Genomic DNA, 23152 nt, shown 5'->3' with positions numbered 1-23152 from the left:
AGATCCTAATCAAATGATTGGTTAAGAGCGTATATGTGACCAGGCATTTATTTTGCCTAATATACAATTTTACTAATGACCAGTCAATAGTAAAATCATGTTATAAAACATAATTTTATAAAACAAATAAAATATTATCTTATGAGACAAATAATACACATCATTTTGTTTGGGCATTAGTAAAATTACCCAAACAAGGTACCTTTGGAACAGTCCAACACGACCAAGGCGATATAATGCCCTTACTGATGTGTATTATTTGTATACTAATCCCCCACCCTCTTTTCCACCAATACAAGACCACCCCCGACCCCACCCCCCCCCCCCCCCCCCCCCCCCCTCCACACCAATTCAAGCTAAGCCCTTTTAATTGACATGGTAAAAGCCCATGGGGTCAGGTTGGAGCATCTTAAGCTGGTTTGAGGAGTACTCTCTCTGCTTTTTGTTGGTACTAAAAAAGTCTACTAAACTCATCATCATTCCTACCACCCCCTCTCCTGATCCCCTTTCAAGACTAGCCCGTTTGGTTTACCCTTTAGAAACCTTCCATTGGATCAGACTGTGGCATCTTAAACTGCTTGGAGTAGTACTCTCTCTGCTCTGGACATCAACTAAACATGTGACAACCACACGCTCCCTTTCCTAGGGAGTGTTTCACAAAGACTAAGATCGACTTCAAGTTGGACTTAACTATGGCAGGCTGTTCATGCCACTTTTTGCTCTCACCATTATGATCTTTAGACAATCTTTTTTCCTTCAATAATATATTATCAAAAAATGTAAATTCTGTAGATTTGTGACGATGGTCTGTCTGTACGACCCTTGAGAGACTAATGCCAGTAAATGGTGAGAGCAAACAGTGGCATGAACGGCCTGCCACAGTTAAGTCCAACTTAAAGTCGATCTTAGTCTTTGGGAAACACCCACCTGACCCCTTATCCTAGCCTTATTCAGGATCAGCCCTATTAAATTTACCTGGTAGTAGCCCCACTGGGTCGGGCTGCAGCATCTTAAACTGGTTGGAGTAGTACTCTCTGCTTCAGACATCTACTAAACATATCAACATACTACTCTTAGCTAGTTGTCTCTGCTCTAGACATCTACTTAACATGTGACGACCACACGCCCCCTATCCCGACCTCTCATCCTACTCCCGTTCAAGATCAGCCCCCTTTGATTTACCTGGTAGTAGCCCCACTGGGTCGGGCTGCAGCATCTTAAACTGGTTCGAGTAGTACTCTCTCTGCTCTTTGTTGATGCTCCATACATCCTCCTCCTCCATGTCCGCACCTCCTTTTCCCACCTCCTCCTCTTCCTCTTCGTCATCCTCCTCATCCTCCTCCTCCTCTTCATCCTCCTCCTCCTCTTCTTCCTCCGCATCCCCCTCCTGGCTGTCAGCCACCCCACTCCTGCTGTCGATGGGCGACTCGGAGGTGTGATGGGAGGATTCGGGGGCCGAGATGGACGAGCAACTGGACGAGGGGCTGACCGCACCTGTGTACATTGCCCATGACGTATCCGGCCCTTCATCTACTGAAATAATAATGATAATGATAATGACAGACCTGCCAACCTTGTGCGACCAAAAAAAAGGAACCATGAAGGCATTAAAAAAGGAATTTCAAGCAAAAAAAAGGAGTTCATTAAAAATGAAGCTAACAACCACGCGCCACACACTTCCAATGCAGAAATGTCCATTCCTCATGCTGTTTTTTCCATGTTAGGACCTATAGTTTATTTACAAGTAGGTATTTTTTGTTTTGTTATTTTGGTATTATAGGCGTTTCATTCTTTTTGAGAAGATTTTTCTCTTCCAGTATGTTTTCAACATAGTTTTTTATTGAATTTGTGATCAAATCAACAATTTAGGGCAGTTGTTTGACGTGAGGTATGTAAAAAACGTATAAAAAATGAATAATTCTGGGAAAAACGTAATGGTTGGCAGCTCTGAATGATAATGACGCTTTACATTTATATTGCACAATATCTGCCCAAGAGGAAACTCAAGGTGCCAACAAAATATGGATATCACCCTGCCTTTAGCCTACCTGCCCTAAGGCACTGAAAGCATTCAGGGAATTACTTCCTTGCAGGTACCCATTTACTACACCAGGGTGGAGAGTGGCAGATGAAGATTGATGTCTTGCCAAACAACAAAAGCTACATGTATTTGCGCTAAATGCGCTATATAAATTCATTATCATTATAATTATTATTATCATTATTGAAATACTGCACTCCCTATATATTTATCTTCTTTATTTTGCTTGATTGGATATAATCTTTGAATTAAATTGAATTTAAAGAAAAACCACCAACCTTCTTCTTCTTCATCCACCACCTTCTCAAATGATGCCCAGCCCTCTTCTGTCTTTGACAATGTTGGAGCGGGAGGTGCGCTAGTCTGTTTCTCCAGCCTCTTTGCTGTTGGGGCATCCGTCTCTTCTGCATCCAGAACCATGCTGGCCGGTAGGCTTTGGTTCCGCTCTAAGCTGCCCGAGGTCCTGCCTGGCGAGACTACCGGCAGGGGGGTGAACGAAGGAGAACTCGGGGTAGGCGACACGGGAGGTGATGACGGAGCCTGGAACCAAAACAATATTGAACTAAATGTATTTGAACCATTAAAAATTTATTGACACTTATTCAAATCATAAAACAGATGATTTCCTTCCTGAACGAATCTTTAATAAAAACAAATGTACATTAGTTTCATGATCAATAAGTGTTAAGAAGCATCCCCAAAGAGGAGGGCGAGTACTGAAAATCAGATCGCAATAATAACATTTATTGACACTAATTAAATCATAAAACAAATAATTTTCCATCCTACCATGAGTTGGAAAAAAAATATATAACTTGCAGGGCTTTAATTTGAGAACTCACGAGTGTTCCAAATTCAAGGTCCCTGTTTCCTTCCTTCACCAATATATGGATGTAGAAGTTGTTAAACATTGGACATAGCTTTGCATTTTGATATAATACATGTTGTTGAACTAAAGCCAAAGAAGTGTACAAACTACAAAGTTAAAACGAAACAGATTAAAAGTGCACATACATGTAAATGTACGTATATTGATTACAACTATCATAACTTCCTTATCGTTTGTCCGATTTCGTTCAAACTTTCACCATTCTGCTTCTCAGATTTTTCAGCATTCTTTTAGAGTATTTATAGAACTTGTCAGTTTAGGTTTGATTTCCCTTTAAAAGAAAATTTGGGTTTGAAACTTCTGTAAAGGGCGTTTTCCTACTTTCACACAATCAGTATTGGACTACAATGTCAATTATTTTCTGTGCACACAATTGAGTCGAGAGACAAGCTTAAACCTAGGCCTATCACCATTAGTGATGTTAAAGCTAAAGACCAGTTATGGTCATGCGATTGCATTGTGAAAGAAACGTTGCGAAATCGATCAGAAAAGGTTGATCATCTAGCATAGATGTACTGCAAGGTTCTGGAATCATCAAAATGATAAGAAATTTGGCCAAGTGTTCATAAAGTTAGAAGCACTGTACACAGAAAGATGTATATGGGACTACACACACGTGCGCGACACCTGCATTTGTATCTCTCAACAGGCAAGAGATACACTAATTTACCAAATATATCAATTAGTAGGCGGTTTCCCGTCAAAATATTTATCGTCATGTAATATTCAAAACATGTTCTTACACATGATTGGTAATAAGAGCTTCCATTTCATTTTTTTGAAATTGGGGCGTTTCCTATACTGGTCTTTACCTTTAACACATTCAAAGCCGATATTGTGCTTTCAACCTTCTTTTTTTCTTCTTCAGTGCAACTCATCCCCCCTCCCCCTGCTCCTTTCATCTTTTCTTCAATCATTTCCTGATGGGGGGAGGGGTGAAGGAGTTGGTCCAGGTGTACCGGTACCTTTTTTTTTCTTGTCCCTTCCCCTTTCTCTTCCTCACTTCCCTTTCTTGTTTTTTCTTTCTTTTATTTTGTTTCTTTCTTTCACCACTAACGGGGGGGGGGGGGGGGGGGGGGGGGCTACGACATTGATTGTACAATGATCTGCTGTCCGGGACGTTAGTTAGTGATTAAGTATATCTTATGACACACACTGTAGATAACATGTACCTGAATAATGTTGGTAGGAGATGAATTGGGCTGGACGAATGCTGCATTACTGTTGTCCGGTCTCGTAGGTTTGAGGGGTGGCACGCTGGCAAGAGTACTGCCTTTCCTGAATTCACATCAAAGAATGGGAGAAGAATAACAGAAGACGGGTAAGAATTGAAGATTGATTGATTAAAAGGGTATTTAATTTATGAAAAAACATGGCAGCCCGACAGCTAAATTAAGTTGGATGTAAATTTGTACATACATGTACATCATGCAAAGCAATATATATACTGTACATGTAGAGCAGAGACGCCAAGGTCAAAGATCGGTAATGCATGACATTTTAATGATTCGGCGCGCAAGCGAGGGTATAGCACACGTGTAAGGTATAGCATTTTTCAAAATCTAGCACACGCGTCGTGCATAAGAGCATTTTCAGACCCTCAAAATGCGTGATGTCACGCCTAATGCTTGATACTTGGTAGCTCTGGTAGAGGTGTCGTGGTCTAGTGGATACGTCACCGGACTGTGGATCACATGATTAGCAGTTCAAGTCCCCCAGCGTCACTTAAGTCCTTCGGCAAGAGGTTTATTAATTTACGGTGTACATTTTCCATTTTCGACCCCAGGTGTAGGTAAATTTGGCATGTGTGTTCTTGTAAAATGGCACCCGGCCAAAATACTTCCCAGGGAGCAAAGCGTGTGCACTATCATGTGGGGATTAGCAAGTGAGTCCAATGACTCGGGTAATAACAATTACAATCTACAGCGCTTACAAAAATACATTATTAAAAGCTATGCAAATGTGGCGATCATTATTACGTCATATTTAACAGGATTTTAAATATGGACTCCTTCAAACTAGAGGACATCTCAGAACTCTGGAAAATTGCAATGTACCTTTAGCAACAAATTTATTCATATCCTCACCAAGTTTTGTCATTTTCAAGTATGTGAATAATAAATTTTTCCCCATTCATTTTTCTCGAGAATGTGTCATATCAAAGCTTACATATCTAACAGTATTCAACAAATACCCCAATTCAACCATTCCACCCTTTCATTCTCGAGTTACAAAAAAACACAAAAATGCATCAAATTTACAAGGGGTATGAATAATTGAGTTGTTAACTGTACATGTACATGCAGTGCCTTTAAACTTGAACCTTAGTTCATGTACAATCCTTCAATCCGGGCTCCCATGTTCCAGAAAAAAAGAGAAATAAAAGAGAGCACGATGATGCTAGCGGGGACAGTGATGGTTCATTTAATTGCGACCCTGGGCCTATCTTATCTTGGCCAACATTCCCGGCTCAAATCAGTGTTCATAACAACATGGGATGAGCAGGCAATCAATAAAGGCCTGTTTTCATCGGCTCGAGATTGCCAAATATCTCGCTATTTGAACTATCCCGATCGCAAATTATCTAGTTAATTTGCTTCTTCAGCCCGAAGTTGAATTATCAAGATATTTAGTCGAGATAATCAACCCAAGACATCTTGGGCTTGTTTGCAAAATATCCCGCCATTTGTCCGGTGCGTCTTCACCAACCCGAAGACTCGCACTATGCGCGAACGCTGAGCAAGATATCTCGAGCTAATTTCTTGAGCTCGAGTTTCAAGGTTCGAGGTCAAGTCTTAAGTCTCGAGCTGATGAAGACGCGATTTGTAACTTCAGGATTATTTCCCAAATCAGGAATAGCAGGCTATTTGGCAATCTCGAGCTGATGAAAACAGGCCTAGTATGAACCGGGAGCTCTCGATCACGCAAGGCGCCCAGCGATGGGTATGAGGTGTCACGCGTAAGCTCATTCCTATGCTCTGCCTATGCGAGGCGGCCTGCATGTGGTTAAGTGCACTGCTGCTCCTCATGTGAACATGTACAGATAAACAACTAATTTATTCACACCCCTTGTAAATTTGACATTTTGGGGTGTTTTTCGTAACTCAAGAATGACAGGTTGAACTCGTTGAATACTCTTAGATGCAAGCTTTAATATGTGATATTCCTAAGAAACGTAAATCAGTACAAATCAATTTTTCACATACTTAAAAAAATACAAAACCTGGCAAGGGTATGAATAATTTAGTTGTTAACTGTACATGTACAGTACATGTACATGTATGTAGAAATTATACAAATATACAACATGAAAATACATAAAAATTCTTTTAAAATGGGTCCTATAAAAATCGCTCTAGTGGTTTATAAATGTATTGTTCCCTACACTAACCATGTTCCACCTTCAACCATGGACCCAACACTTGACCTATAGATGCAACCCTGACCTAAAACCCAATCAAAACACTAACCCTACTCCTACATCTACAACTATATCTTGACTTGTTATCAATTGACATCTCTTGAAGATGTATTTTCAGAGTAATATTCTCTGGGGAAACAAACTAAGTCGATTAAAGTCCTTAATCCTAACACTTATACATATTTTTTCCCAGTTGCCCCTTGTGCCACTTAGGCATGATTTTTAATTAGAACAGGTACCGTAAATCTCCGTGTATAAGGCACACTTTTTTGCCACCGAAAAAAATTGAAAGTCGGGGGTGCGCCTTATGCACAGGTACAGATTTTTTTTTTTTTTTTTTTTTATGGTTTCGATTTATGGCGCTATGCCTGGCAATGTCTCCCAGCTCAGTAATCAGTGTGTTGACTCACCACTCGGAAACTACAACAACACTAAAATTTGTCTGTCATCTTGGTTTGAAAGTAATCTTTCTAATAGATCTCAATATGTAGTTTATAATAATAATTCCTCAATTTTTGTTATATAACAAATGGTGTACCACAAGGTTCTATCCTAGGACCTAGGTACTCTATCGTTTTTAATTTATATTAATGATCCTACACATTCTTCTAAAAACGACATTGTTACTATTATTTGTGACAAGTTTACAAGCACAAATCAGCGCCTTTAGCTGCACCTCGATGTTAAATGAAGGTCCTTCCCCGTGTGGGTTTCGGCAACAAAACAACAACAAAACAATTTTTTTTTTTTTTTAATTTTATTTTTGTCCTCCCCAAAATAGGGGTGCGCCTTATAAACAGAGATTTACGGTACTACATGTACATGTACATGTAGGTTGCCCTGCAGGAGTTAGGGTGGTCGCTGGCATTTTTTCTGCTACTTTCAAGCCCTGCCCTATGAGATATGCCCTACGTACAGTACATGTATATCTAAGCTGAAAGTGGGTTGCCAGAGTAAGGAAGTTTCAAAAATAGCCCAAGCAAATGATCCATGATTCATTGGGAGTCAATATTAAAGGGAAGAATCAAATATTCACAGACAGCCACAAAGATTTTTTTTTTTATTTCCACGTAAGTTTAGCTTTGCAACCCAATGATGCTATTCGTCTTTTTGATATGCACAGCTTTAAAGAGTGGCTACATGCACATTAAGATGTAATGCATATCTTTACTATTAAATAAACCAATACATTAAATCAAATCAAATCAAATGAATGTCATGAATGTTATTAAGGGCAAAATCCATTATTACTGATGTTGGCCTTTAAATGATTGCAATACTTGGAATAAATAGTACCCCAAAATAGGCCCCACTATATACATGTAAACCGATCAGTGTCTCCAAATAAACAAAATGTAGAGCACACTAAGGTAATCTTATGTTACCTCTATTCCATTTTCTTGTGTCACTTTTCATTGGGAATAGGGGAGGGGTGCAGTTAACTGTGTTGAGTATGACTATGAAGGATGACGAAGGCTAATAAAATGTTTGTTCAGATATGGCATGGTAAACTGCCGCATTAAAGCTGTTTTTTTTTTAAACCTGTAAATGCATGGCAACTGCACGCAACAAAGGACTTACATGTAGACCAAATCACAAAAATAATGTGTTTCTTGTCAGGACTTTGAAAAAAAGGAGGAGGCAGCACATTACTATTTTGCAATTTTTTGCAATTTTTTCCAAGATGGCTGCCATGCAGATTATAGCTGGTCAAGCCTATTTATTCACAGATATTGTGCTGTGTGTGAGTATACTGTGACAAAACAAATGTATCCCTTTAAAAGCTATTTAAACGAAATGTAAATCACAGGCTTTTTTTTTTTTTTTTTTTTAAGGGGGGGGGGGGGGGGCTTTTTCTTTCTGAATAGTAAAATAGTATATTAAAAAAAGGAGGTGGCGGCCAAAAAGGAGGTGTGCGGGGACAAGAAACACTTAATTTTTTTATTTGGCAATACACGTATTCACTGAGCTCTGTGTTTATAAGATTTTATAAGATGCAGAATGGGTTTTTTTTGTTTAACTCTGCGCTTTTGCCACGTCATATCTTACAGCGTGTCCACACACAAAAAATTGTATCCCGAAACTCTATAAAGAAACGTCGTATTAAGAATAATCATATAAATTCCAGGGTGGCCACACACAAGAAACGTCGAATAAAGAATCGAATTCCAGGGCATCAGCACAAACCATGAAGTAATCCTGAAACTCTACAGTGAAACGTCGCATAAGTTCGCAGTTTGCTACTGCGGTCATTAAACAAAAGCGGAAATGAGAGGTCAGGGGGGCGTTTCATGAAACAATTAGTGAGTGGTTTTCACGACTAATATCATGTTCACCGACAATTCTTTTGTCACCTCCTATTTTCCAGGCCTGTGATTGGTCAAATTTAGTCAGCGCGACTAAATTGTCGGTGAACATGATATTAGTCGGTGAAAACTACCGACTCATTGTTGCGTTTCATGAAACAATTAGTCTGTGGTTTTCACCGACTAATATCATTTTCACCGACTATTTTCCAGGCCTCTGATTGGTCAAATTTAGTCAGTGCTGACTATTGTTGGTGAAAATGATATTAGTCGGTGAAAACGACTGACTAATTGTTTCATGAAACGCCCCCCTGGTCTCCTTTCGCACGCGGTCATGTTTAGCCCCGCCCAGTTACCGTATTTTCCGGCGTAAAGGCCGCAGTATTTTCGGGTGAGAAAAAATCAAAAAGTCGGGGTGCGGCGTATACGCAACAACAACAAAATTCAGCGGTCAAAACATCACGTCCATTTGCACGTATGGGACTATAGGAACGGTAGCATGACTAGACAACGGTACAGGACAATTCTAGAATAACTCCACACAACTTACCGACAATTTTATGTTGCATAGTTGACATGAAGACGAAAAAACTTATTTTTCTAATAAAATCTGCCGATAGATCTAGATCTAAGTCCGTACCATTGCATCGCCAAAAAGTAAACAAAGGGACAGGCTGTTACTTACGGAGCTAGCTGCCGCGCAACGCAACTGCGCAGGTCGAAAAATGCTATTTCGGATTACACCGCACATCGAGGAAGGGGTATTGTAGGATACCAAATCTGCGTACGATACAGTACTAGCTTAAAAGTCGATGAAGATCTGCTAAATTATGATCATTTTTGAGGTTAACTTCTTGTTGATTTATAAGAATATTGATGAATTTGGTATAGTTTGTAAAAAAAAAAGAGTGTTCTACAAGAAAATTACGATCATTTTGTTTGGTCCGTTTTTTTTTTTCTCTCTCTTTTTTTTTTTTTTTTTTTTTTTCCTCTACGAAATGTCAAAGTTGGGGGTGCGGCCTATACGGCGGTGCGGCCTTTACGCCGGCAAATACGGTATACCGTTCTAGTTTGACCAGTTATACTAGTTACGTCCACACACAACACATTCCGTGATTACACATGATTCTTTGTTGAGTTCTAGTTCGAAACGATGCCCAAACCCGCGTTTCGTTATACGACGTTTCATTATATACATTTCGTTATATGACGTATTGTTAGTAAGCGTCTACACACACAATTTCATGATATAACTATCCCGAAGCGGTATAACTATAGCGTTTCAGGATAGTTATACGATGAATTTGGTGGGTGTGGACACGGGGTTAGACGTACCTGTCCACGAGAGTGAACTCTGTATCTGCAATGTTGAAGGCTGGATTGACAAACTCCATCTGACTGTTAGGATCTGATAGATAGACAAATAAAAATACTCTTTGAGTCATCCACAAAATCAGATTGCATTTTATTGGGGTCACTTTAGTTTGTACTTGTAAGCATACATGTACAGTCAACAACTAAATTATACATACTTGAGAGAGAAAGGTGGACTGGTTTAATTAGGGCCTTTGTTGAATACTTTTAGATGTACATGTAAAAGCTTTGATATGTCACATTCTCAAGAAACATTTATAGGGACAAATCTATTTTTCACATACTTAAAAAATTACAAAACTTGGTGTTCGGGTATGAATAATTTAGGTGCTGACTGTATAAAAATGAATGTACCGGTAGTTAACTACATGTAGTTTATCCACTTTACACTGAAGACCGTTTCAGGATTCACTCCAGTACACAAATATCTGCTACCCATCTTTAATAAGCATGTTGTTAAAACGCCCTCCTGGCTACATGTATGAGCGGAAAATATAGGTAGGTGTTCATTGCATCAAGTATGAACATACCGTACGAACATGTCCATGTACCTACATGTATGGACAGATGCTATGTCACAATAAAGAAAATATTTTTAAAATTTGGCAAGTAAAGAATTGAAATGCTTCACAAAAAGATATTTCCGAAACCTGACAGAAATTTTTACTATAAATAATTGGTATTGCTAAAAATATGCTAGAGGTGGACTCTTAGGAAAAGGGAAAAGAAATGTGTCATTGGTGCCTTTGGTGCATTAGAAAATTTAAAAAATACAGGTTTCATGGAGGCCTCTTGCACACTCAGGCAAGTCACTGTCATACAGTGTACACTGTGTTGAATATCCTGCACAATATACACTGTACAGCTACATGTACATGTACATACATTGTATATATCAGTATGTTTCAGTTAAAGCACAACTTACACTTTATAATCATAGACAATTAATGTGGATACTTCACTATAACCTTAAAGTGGATACTAATGTGATGCAAAAACATTAATGTTTTGGACTATACTCAATATAAATTCGATTTGCCTTTCAATAACCAAGTTCAAACTCATAATGACCAGAGTGGTATCGGAGTGTACTCAAGACCTCCTCGTAATTGTAGCATCATTAATGCCTGGGGTTCTATAGATGTCAAGGGGACAGTCCTGACATTGCAGAGAAGTTATTTTAAAAAAGGTGAGATTCAATACATCTGTAGGAGATCTACAATGTAAAATAAGCAGTCAATATCTCCCATCCCTTCCCTTCTATCCCACTCCTCTCCACACCCCCCACTTCCCCTGCCTTCTGCCATAGAAGGTACTTGTATACATGTAGTACACCCCACCCACCAAAGCTTACAATAATCTGTGGTTCAATCCCCACTCAATGTTTACTGTCGAATGCTTTTGTTGAAGTTCTTATGTATGTAAGAGAGGATACAAAATTAGAAGTCTGCTTCGGAAAATAAAACGAGTTTTAAATAATAAATGATTCTGTGAAACATCTGAAACTTAAAATTTTCATGAGAGGAAATTCATTTTGTTTTATGACAGGATTGATTTTGTTTTTATTTCATTCATGTTGTTCTATTTCAGGAGAGGATTTATTTTTAAATGATGAAAAATCATAGCTGAGAAGGAAAAAAAGAGTATTTTGGTTTTAAGACATACATTGTATCATAGGGGAAATCTTACAACCCATATATTTATAAAAAACTTATATAGCAGTTGAAAAGTCCATTTCATTTTCATGCGAAACCTTCACAAATTATCAAGAAAAAATGGAGATGCCCATGTCAAGCTGAAAAACATTACACTAAAAGGCCTGTCCTCATCAGCTCGAGTTTGCCAAATAACCTGCAAGTTTAACTATCCCGATCGCAAATTAACCAGTTAATTTGTGGCTTCATCAGCCCGCAGTTGCAATTAGCGGGATATTTGGTCCAGAAAATATCCTGAGAGATCTTAGTTTTGTGTCCAAATTATCCCGCTTTTGGGGAAAAAGCGGGCTAATTTGTGCCCGTCTGAGCTAGTTTGTGATGAGCATATTGGTCTGGTCACTCTGGTGAAAATGCAATTTCGAAACTTCGGGATAATATCCTGAGACTGAGTCTGAAAATGTTATTTGGCAAACTCAAGCTGATGAAAACAGGTCTTAAGAATATCTTGCTTTTAATATACACCTGTACCTCCCTCCATACACTCTAGTGGGGAAGGTCAAGGATACAATAATTCTCTCAGAACAACCGTTTATTTCTAGGGGGACCTTTCAAGGTGAGGTTGACTTTAACTTTCCTGTCTTTTTTTAAGCCTCTTCTTCCTTGGGGCACTTCTAAAAATATATCATGGATAGGCATATTATTATACTTGTAGGTCCTCTAAAAAGAAAACAGCCTCCTGAGTATTTAAATACATTTTGAAAAATTGGCATAAATGTGTTGAAACAAATGAGAAAGTTGTAAGGCACTACAGTGACATTACTGATTAAAGATAAAGTTGAGTTCTGGTATAAATGCGATTGCATTGTGAAAGAAGAGGTGTTCATGTAGAGTGGATCAGAAAAAAGTTGATCATGTACAGTGTAGCATTTAAGTATTGGTGTGCACTGTAAGGTTCTGGGGTCATCAAAAACATAATAAATTTGGCCCAGTCTTGGTAAAGTAACAAGCACTGTACACAGAAAGATGTATATGGGACTACCCAAATGTGTTGGGGGCTACCATACCTTGATTTCCTCATCTTTCTATGCTCATTACTCAGACAGTATACATTTTCTTCCAAAATTGTTGGGCACATGACATTTATTTGTACTCTTGATAATTCAGTGTAAGTTTTGTTTGATTCTGTGAGAATTCATTTTCTTTTTTTTTACCAGAACTCAAGTTTATCTTTAAGCCAATTTGTAGTTTGCTATTTACATGTAAGGTGGGATTTCCCTTTAAAGTCATCCTATGCTTGCTATAATGACAGTGAATCAAAAGGAGAGAGAGGGATAGGGGATAATTGATGACATTGTCCAATCAGTATGGTTCAAATGCATTTAATTCCACAAAAAGTTGGTGTATATCTTGAATTCAACAATTTGTCAAACTTCTAGTACTCACCTGTTTCACTTTTTTTTCTTGGAGGAGGGGTAACTTCATCACCAAACTCTGGCAGAGGAACTTCTATTCTAGCTGGAAAATGAAGATGGATAAATAAAGAAAAGAAACATGAGTACAGCTGTATATGCCTGATTACCTAAGCTGAGATTCAACTCGCAAGACAGGATATCGTTGCGCGTCTGAAGCCAATCCGTCTCCAACTTCCCATATACATCATACAATATACACGCTCCGGGCTCACTGTCAAATTAGCATCCAGTATAGGGCGTAATTTTGCTTCCAATAATTAGGTTTTGACACTTCAGCTGCCTAGGGGTGCACATTGTACATCTTCCCGATAGGCCTGTTCTCATCAGCTCGAGATTGCCAAATATCCCGCTATTTGAACTATCCCGATCGCAAATTACCCAGTTAAGTTGCGTCTTCATCAGCCCGGCCCGAGGTTGCAATTAGCGGGATATCTGGTCGAGTTAATCATCCCAAGATATCTGGGACTAGTTTGCAAGATATATCCCGCTATTGGTCCGGTGTGTTTTCATTAGCCCGAAAACTCGCACTACAGGTTGTTTGCACGAACGCTGAGCAAAATATCTCAAGCTCATTTCTCGAGATCGAGTTTCAAGTTTTGAGGTCAAGTCTGGAGGTGATCATGAAGACGCGATTTCTAACTTCTGGATTATTACCCAAATCAGAAATAGCGGGCTATTTGGCAATCTCAAGCTGATGAGAACAGACCTTATGATGAGCTTGGCATGAAGAGTGTACAACCTAAGTCACAGAAAATTATAATGTCGGCTCTGCAAATGATCGATGGATCTATTAATGCATTCTAAATCAAAAGTAACTTCACTGCACAAGTACATGTACCTATGAAATATATAATCTAAACAGATCACAGTATATCCGAGGCTGAAGAAATGCTGTGACAGCTGTAACAAGTAGTAAACGTGTCATCTTTAAATAAACAAATATGTAGAATGTTTACCTAACTCATGTACATTATACATGGAAATCAAAAGTAACTTCACCACACAGGTATCGAGAATCTAAACACATCCTTATTAAAGCGAGATATCACACAGTGTATCGGAGGCTGCGGAATAGCAGTGACAGCTGTAACATGTAGTATCACAACGTGTAATCTTAAACAAATCTGTAGTATGTTTACATATTCCTTATAAATGTGTACATGAATGCATCAATCAATATAGGGATACCGGTCGATTTCAACCATTGAACCTGAAAAGAGACTCAAGCATATTGGAGTCCCATACGTACATGTACATGTACATGTAGTCATACGTAGTCCACACGTAAACACAGAGGTGTTTGGGCCTCAAATCGGGCCATGGCCTTTCAATTGAATTATTCCTACCCTTACCAAGTTTTGAAATTTTGTAAGAATGTGAGAAATAGATTTGTTCAGATTTACGTTTCTCTACATGTACACCTACAGGTATGGTACTTGAAATGCATCAGAAGTCTACTGTTTATTAAAATGATAAGTCTCAATGTTTTTTAAATCAAATGTAAATCACTTTTCTTTCTGAAGGCTCTACATGATTTACATGGACGTCACATGACAGTACAACGTCCATTCAATTGAGCATAACACATAAACACAGCACAGACACTCTGTTATTTGCAGTGTACTACAGTACATGTACATGTCTGTCCCAAAATTACATGTACATGTATGTATTCAAGCCTGGCTTTTGACAAGATCGTTAGGGACCATCCTTTAATCCATTTCTTAGAGTTAGAGCGGTGTGTAATCTCTGCAGCTGAAAATAGGCAGGGAGTTGTGTGAGGGGAGGAAATGCATAACCTTGGCCTTAATATACCACAGAGCCCTTGCCCAATGCCCAACCCCTTCCACTAATTATGCGTAATGGTGTGCACTCACAAATCATTGACCTTCAATGATACGTATTAATTTTGTTGAGATTTATCATTGAATTTTGAATTCTATTGCAAAGAAAAAGACGTTAGGACATAACGGAACATTATTGTAATTGTTTTGTATCAGTGTGTGCATTGTAGTGTTTGTACAGTGTACATGAACAGCACTTGCTTTAAAGGACAATCCAACCCTTGAAATGAGACAAATCAGAAAATTATAACAGTGACAGTTTGAAATTAATCGTACCAATAATAAGAAATTTATGAATGTTTTAAATGATATTAATGTTCCGCTTTTATATAGCGCTAATAATACAAATGTCTCTAACTCTAAAGCGTTTTAAATACTATCACCCCGGTCATTGGATTCAATACTTGCACACAGTGTGCACAATCTCCACTCCCTGGGGAGCATTTCAGCCAGCCGTAACTGGAAACTCAAAAACTAATTGACCAACAATAAGGCTGTGCACAACCGTGTAATGAGGTACCCGAGTACACTCCCAGGCTTACAAGCGAATATTCGGACGCCATGTTTTTTATAATTTTTTTGAAGTTTTTGAAGTTTTTGAATTTTTTGAATTTTTTTGATTTTTTTGATTTTTTGCCATACCATACCACTGGAGCAATATCCCAGGTCCGTCGCCGAAAAACGCATGCAATTTTACTTCGAGTTGCAGTTGAAGGCGCCGATTTAATAATAACAATAACAGTAAACAATGCTCTCCCTGGCGCAGGTAAGCGTCGACATGGACAGTGCCAGGTGACCGGGAATTTTTTTTTTTTTTTTTTTGCGGCCGAATATTCGAGTACGAGAAATCGTACTTGAGTAGTTGTCAACAGTGCGGGTACTCGAGCATTCAACGATTCGTCGCAGCCCTAACCAACAATGACGGTCGCATCCTACTGGTACCCATTTTACACCTGGGTGGGGAGTAGCAAGTGCAGGTTAATATCTTGCCGAAGGATATTATTGCTGTGTCGGGATTAGAACCCTCGACCTTCGCATCTCTATTCGAGTGCCTTTAACCACTCTGCCACGACACTCCTACACTGTAGATCTATTACTAAATCTTACACTGTAAATCTATGCGAATCTTAAATTGGCAGTTTGTGAATTCATGAATGACCCATGCAGGAGGGTATTCTCTTTGGAGCTTGCATGTACAGGTATAGTATACAAATAATACACAGCAGTGAGGGCATTAGTAAGAATTACCCACACAAAGTACCTTTGGAACAGTCTAACATGCCCGAAGCGATAGCCGAGGGTGTTTGGACTGTTTTGAAGGTACAGAGTGTGGGTAATTTTACTAATGCTCGAATAAAATGATGTGTATTATTTGTTTTATAAGTAGTTTTATTTGTTTTATAAGATTATTTTTTATTTGTTTTATAAAATTATGTTTTATAAAATTATTTTTTATAACATGATTTGACTAATGACCGGTCATTACCATTGGATAATTACGCGTTAGGCAAAATAAATGCCTGGTCACGTGTACATGTACACTCTCAACCAATCATTTGATTAGGATCCCCATCATCATCTTATAATATTCATTAATATATTTTGAGAAGTGCCCCAAGGAATGCTCAAGACACCCAACAAAATAACAAACATTTGAAGAAAATTACATAACATTCAGATAACAATGTGTATGAATAAGAAAAAAATTATGGGTATTAAGTGAAAGATTTTAATTTGACATACATGTACTGGGCTTTTGAGTTTCTTTGGAATGATTTTAGAGTAGATGAGATTCACATTGAGTGGGGAAGGGAGTCCCAAAGTCGGTGAGCAGTAGCAGTGAATGTTCTGTCGCCAACAGGCCCAACTCCTATTTGGCAATATCACATGCCTGACTTAAAAATAACAAATTTTATAGATATTTAACATAATTGTGTATGTACAGTATGATTAGGTTCATACATGTACATGAACAAAAACCAATAAAAACACAGAAAAAAATCAATATCCCACATATTCTACTATTGAATTAGCACACCTATTATTATATAAATTAATTTGCATGAAGTGCGTACAACTTATAATCTAATTATTTAGTACAATGTGCAATTCAATTAAATTATCATACTACATGTAAAATTGAGAAGGCTTTGTACATACTGTACATGTAGATTGATCATCAGTATGTATAAAGTAGGGTATACTGGGCAATCAATGTCACTGTGCTAATTATAATTTTGTTATATCCTCAATTTCATATTTTTATTTTCTCTTTTATTTTTTTTAACATTGATGCAGTGTAGGATGTTTCTTGCTGATAATTTATATTCACAATCATTTTTTTGTACGATGTCAAGGTAACATATAGGTTTCCTTTAAGTTTAAAAATTCTTTTTTCTTTTTTCAGCTTTACTCATAACAAATAGAGAAAGAGAAGAGTTAACTTCCATTAACCTTGTGTCTACTGTACATGTATTTTTTTCTTTGACTGGCCGTCCACATCTTACTTTATTGTGCAAAATAAAACATTTTTCCAGAAATTCATCATTCAGAAACATATCTTTGACTTGCGCAGGCAGGTACTCAGAAACATATCTTTGACTTGCGCAGGTACTTTTCCACTTCATAAACAGGTTAAAGCAATTACTGTAACTAAAAAAAATCTTATTACGTAGAAATAATAACATCATATATGCATTTGAAATATGTACTTCAATTTGATCTCTTACCTTGCATTACAAAATCCACAGAACTGGGGAGTGGAAGACCATTCTGTACCATCGCGATCATCTTGAGTGCACAATAAAACTGACTCCTGCCATAGTAACCCAACCGCCCGGCTCCACAAAGCTCGTTAATCTGCACAGAAATGGATGGAATCAAACAGATTTTATTGACAGGTTTAAGAGAAGCCTCTGAATGAAATGAATAATAGATTTAATTTGTTAGTCTGGCTCCAATGATGTGGGAATATTTTGAAGTGTTTTATAGATGCCTTGTTTTATGAGAAAGTCCAAAGTACATGTACAAATAGTTATGTTACTGAGCATTATTAAACTGTGTTAATATAAAATAACATAAATATATTGTTTTATTTGATGATTTGTCTAATTCAAGCTTCAGTAGAGCTAACAGATTGATACAGTCATCACTCATCAGATACTGAAATCTTATACATTAACATGTACACTGTATGCAGTCTGAAATGTGTCGGACAAAATAGTCTGGACTTGCCACTTACATTAAACACTATCATACAAATAGAATGCTATTTAATAGAGATTGATGCAATTTGAGTTGGAGTGATAATAACAACATTCAAAAGATACAACATTTTCAGATACAATGAATTTACTGCATAGTGCTTAATCGTTTGTTCATACCCCTGCCTTTGAACTCAATCAAAAGTACCAACTTTAATAAAACATGGTACATTATACACTATATTCTGCAATACATACACAGTGCACCAAGAAAACCAATCCATGTCTTTGTTCATTCAGATTAATTTTTTTTTAAAGCAATTGAAAGAAAGATGCTAACAAGTATCTAAATAACAATTAGGGTGGTATTATGAAAATTAATTATCTTTCATGTTTAATACATGTATGTAGTAAAGCAAATTTTGTGTTAATGTTTAATATGGCTACCACATGTGATAGACATTCAAGGTATAAAGGCTGTGCACAACAGTGTAATGAGGTGCCCGAGTACACTCCCAGGCTTACAAGCGAATACTTGAATATTCGGACGCCATTTTTTTAAATAATTTTTTTGATTTTTGATTTTTGATTTTTTTTTTTGGGGGGGGGGGTTGATTTTTATTTTTTTATTTTTTGCCACCACCTTACCACTGGAGCAGTATCCCAGGTAAACAATGCTGTTTTAAAAACCAAAGATGGCAGAATAATCCATTTTCCTCACAGTCCAAACAGATGAGCGGACATTTGGTCCCAGTTTCTGAGTGGTGAGTATGACAGTGCTTCAGTTGGGAAACATTTTTACCGACGGTACCATGCCAGCGGGCGCCGCTCTCCCTGGCACGGGTAAGCGTCGGCCTGGACAGTGCCAGGTGACCAGAATTTTTTTTTTTTTTTTGCGGCCGAATATTTGAGTACGAGAAGTCGTACTCGAGTAGTTGTCAACAGTGCGGGTACTCGAGCATTCGACTACTCGTTGCAGCCCTAATTCAAGGAATTCCTTCCTACCAGGTAGTATTAACTTCACCTGGGTGGAGAGTGGCAAATCTAACAAAAAACAAGACTGCTCCAGAGAACTCTGAATGTAGTTTGCAAGGGTCGTCTTGTGCGGGAATGTGTGTGATAACATTCACATTTTTGTTTTTGTTTAAAAGGCTGTAATTAAGCAATTACATCCATCAGGCATCAGGTTCAGGAAGGTGGAAGTTGGTCTAGCGGTACATTTACTAGGTCAGCTCTCTGTCTTCACCTTCAAACTGGCTCAGGTAGAACCCCAGTTCATAATCGAATCATTTTGGTTGACCCAAGATGTAAATAATTCATATCTGATTGATACACATCTGTAAAGACCCAATTGCACACAAAAATACATCATCATCAAAATCATCATGCAGTGAACTAGGACCTACACTGTAGACCAAAAGCTTAGACTTGCTAGGAGTCTGCTTGGAGGAATGTGTGTGATTACGTTCACATTTGTTTTGTTAGCATGGATGTAATTAGGCTATTACATCCTTCAGGCATCAGGAAGGTGCGAAATGGTCATTTACTAGGTCAGCTCTCTGTCTTCACCTTCAAACTGGCTCAGGAACCCCAGTTCATAATCGAGTCATTTTGGTTGACACAAGATGTAATTAATCATATCTGATTGATTCAAATAGATCTGTAAAGACCCAATTAGTCAATTACACACACACACAGTACTGTACAGTTGTATGTACATCAATATCAAAATCATCAAGCAGTTAACTACAGTGTAAGCTAAAAGCTATAGTCTCTGATAAGTGATCATGCAGCCTTTTCACACACAAGTAAAATTCTCTAAAGCTGATTAGATTAAAGCGCTTTAAACTAGTCGGCTTTCCATACGACATCATTCAGTTGCACACACAGAAATTTTAGTGCGATCGTTAGTCGTTTCGTGATTTATTACTGCTCTTAAAATGCACAGTAGTGCCATTGCGCATTGAAGGTCATGTCCTATCAAACAAAGTGCCCGCTCCATCCAGTCTAAACACGTATAACCGTTCACACACAAAATGTCAAGTTCTCTAGATACGAACTTCGAATCTATACGAACATCGTATAAACGATGTTCACACAGGGAAAATTTTCTTTAAAGCTGTTTAAAACTGTTGAGTTAAGCAGCATTAAACTAATCAGCTCTAGATGTGATGAATTTTAGCTGTGTGTGTAAAGGCTGATGGTGATATTGATGGTTGTTCTGGCTTCTGCCAAACTATATCTGGCTCCACTAACCAATCTATACAAAGATGATCAGGGCTCAAATTAATTTTTTGCCCACGAGGGCTCTTCCAAAAAAAAAGAGCCCCCATAAGCCTTCTCACGGGGGCGCTTTTAGTGCTGACGGGGGCTCTTATTTTAATACAAATTTCCATTGAATTGGTACCCGTGAAACTCCTTGGTATTTTATCATTATCATTTATCTAAGTCAGTATTTTTCCTCTTAGAAATTTACTTGTTACATAGCTGTTATTGACTTTTATCCCCGTGAGGACATTTTCTCCATTTCTTCCCGTTCTGCACATAATTTCCTCCTCATTATTCGGAGCAACCTTATTTACATTCTTTCTTTACTTTTAGTCTTTTCCAAAACACAGGGGCGGATCAAGCTTTTTGCTAGGGGGGGGGGTACCCAAAATACGATGTGGAGCATCGTCCACGAGCCGCGTAGCGATTTTTGTTGTTGCTATTTTGAACCCCCGTTAGTGATGTTTTCCTGGCATCTACTGACATCTACTAATACTGTGTAGGTCCGGACACATGATAGCATTTTTCTGTGCACATCACATTTTTTCCTTGGCAGCCTAAGGGGGAGGGGGGGGGGGTTAATCTCCCTAAACCGCCTAGATCCGCCCCTGCAACATCTTATGCCTTCTTCTTCTTCTCAATATTGATTTACTGGTCGGGTTACATTATTTGCTGGTTTTAAGAATAACCAGATTTCAGAGGATTCAAACTTTCACAACGAAAAACTTCTCCATGTTTCAGTCCTTGCGCGATTGTCGATCTCCAGCTCCAGCAGATATTGGGCGTCAGCGTGCACACCGATACTACCAGCGCAGTATAGCCACTGTGCTGACGGCCGCACCGTGAGCTTCCGTTGTTTATATCGGGAATACTCGTAGAGATGGTAGAGAAAGCGCCATCTAAGTTCCATTTCATTAGTTTAAGGTTTGAAAATTAATACTCAATATTGTGTTAAAGTTATAATTCCACGGGGGCGATTTTTAATTTTGCAATCGCCCCCGTGAGCAACCTGACGGGGCGATTATGGAGCTCACGGGAGCGAATCGCCCACCGCCCCCGTGTATTTTGAGCGCTGAAGATGATCCTCGTTTATGAAGACGATCATTATTCTCAAACCAGCGCCCCCACTGCATGAATGAAATGCTACTGTACAACAAAACTACAAGTTGTTTTTTTCACTCCTTACTTTAAGTCTAGACTAGATCTAGACCTAGAGTAAAGGAGGGGTTTTTTTTTTATCATTTAAGACAAAATCCTATTTTTGGGACTCTTTACTTCCTATTTATTATCATTACTTGTTTAAATCATTAAGCAAATATTATTATTATTTAAACAAAAAAAGAATTCCAGAAAAAAATCACGAATTGCCATGACAATTTTCATTTCAATTTTCACTGTTTTGGAGGCAGTTATCGACATAGCGAGCCAGTTTTCAACCGCACGTACAGAGTCAATAGGAAGCGCGCGCACGCGCTGATCTATAGCACTAGCGGGCGGAGCAGGTATCCCACGCCGGAGCTCCCCGGTTCTCGCCAGGTCGAAAACTAGCACTGCATTGATCGGAAATTGGAATCTGAATTAGACAGAGATATCGTGTGTGCGTTGCGGTGTCCATCTGCATTGATTTATTCCATGCGACGAGACACTTTTGAGCTTGCGACTCGCACAAAATCTGGCTCTTAATCTGAAAAATACTTGAAATAAGGCTCATTTTATGGAACCCATATTTCTTACAGACACGCGTAAGATACTTGATTTTTCAGATTCGGGTAGCGGGACCGCCGATTACATCGCTAAAATGTGATATTTTAGGATATATTTTCCGTTGCAAATGTGGTTCTTCAGTGACTCTGGCATGGTATAGTATGTGTGGGATATGTGATATGCTATTATGCGATGTATTTTAGAGTGATTTTACCATGCATCCAACCAATCGGCCGAAAACTGGAGATGGTCGATTACCCCCTCCTTTACTCTGTCTCTAGAGTCTAGATCTAGGCCTAGTACATGATTACATCATTCATAATCATATACATTTTTGTTGCTATATTTTGGACGCTTAGTCTAGTCAGTTATTTATGTCATTTTCTATTTTGTTTTATTGATTATTCAGTAGGCCTAGACTCTAGTCTAGTGCAGTGCCATGAGTGACAGAACCGTCGATTTTTAAAAATAAAACTTTTAAAACTAAAAAAAGTTTTAACTCAGCTCAGTTTACTCATTCGTGACATCAAAATACCACAGCAAAACAAGAAACTGAAAACAAGAAAGTTAATAAAGGAATAGATATGATTATCATTAATTATTGTAATAATTATTATCAATAACCATTAGAATTAGATCTATACACACCTTCTGAATTACGTCGCCGGAGAGCTGCGGACTCAACTTGAATAAACTCATCGCACGCTGGGCCGGAACTCGGCCGGAGCTTTCCTTGTCTGATCTGCTGAAGAGCTCGGGGTAATACTGCTGCTCTGCTGGACTCAAGAATGAACCCTCCATGACTGATAATAGGTGTCGAGATTAGGATAAAAAGAATTTGCAATCAATAGACGAGCTCAAAATCTGTCAAACTTAGTGAAAATGTAACTAAATGCTGGGAATAGATGGGTAATCACACCCTCCTTTTCGCTCCTTTCGCATCGCTGATGGCAGCCATATTGTTAGTGACGTCAG

General features: G+C 38.4%; 1 protein-coding gene across 4 annotated transcripts in view; it reads right to left on the bottom strand.

The window, feature by feature from the left end:
- The window catches only part of LOC592824 (ralBP1-associated Eps domain-containing protein 1), a 64238-nt gene extending 41086 nt beyond the window's left edge, over positions 1-23152 (bottom strand). For all 4 annotated transcript variants that reach the window (XM_030994113.1, XM_030994112.1, XM_030994114.1 and 1 more), the window contains exons 1-7: positions 22826-23152; positions 17732-17861; positions 13130-13201; positions 9993-10065; positions 4103-4208; positions 2320-2581; positions 1183-1533 (exon numbers count right to left, since the gene is read on the bottom strand). In XM_030994113.1, the coding sequence (XP_030849973.1) occupies positions 1183-1533; positions 2320-2581; positions 4103-4208; positions 9993-10065; positions 13130-13201; positions 17732-17861; positions 22826-22978 (1147 nt within the window). In that variant the 5' untranslated portion in view covers positions 22979-23152. The remainder of the gene's footprint in view (positions 1-1182; positions 1534-2319; positions 2582-4102; positions 4209-9992; positions 10066-13129; positions 13202-17731; positions 17862-22825) is intronic.

The sequence above is a fragment of the Strongylocentrotus purpuratus genome, unplaced genomic scaffold (genome assembly GCF_000002235.5).
Source record: "Strongylocentrotus purpuratus isolate Spur 01 unplaced genomic scaffold, Spur_5.0 spur5_scaffold_21, whole genome shotgun sequence".
In the NCBI taxonomy this organism is placed as follows: domain Eukaryota; kingdom Metazoa; phylum Echinodermata; class Echinoidea; order Camarodonta; family Strongylocentrotidae; genus Strongylocentrotus; species Strongylocentrotus purpuratus.
This window is presented reverse-complemented; position numbering and strand designations above follow the sequence as displayed.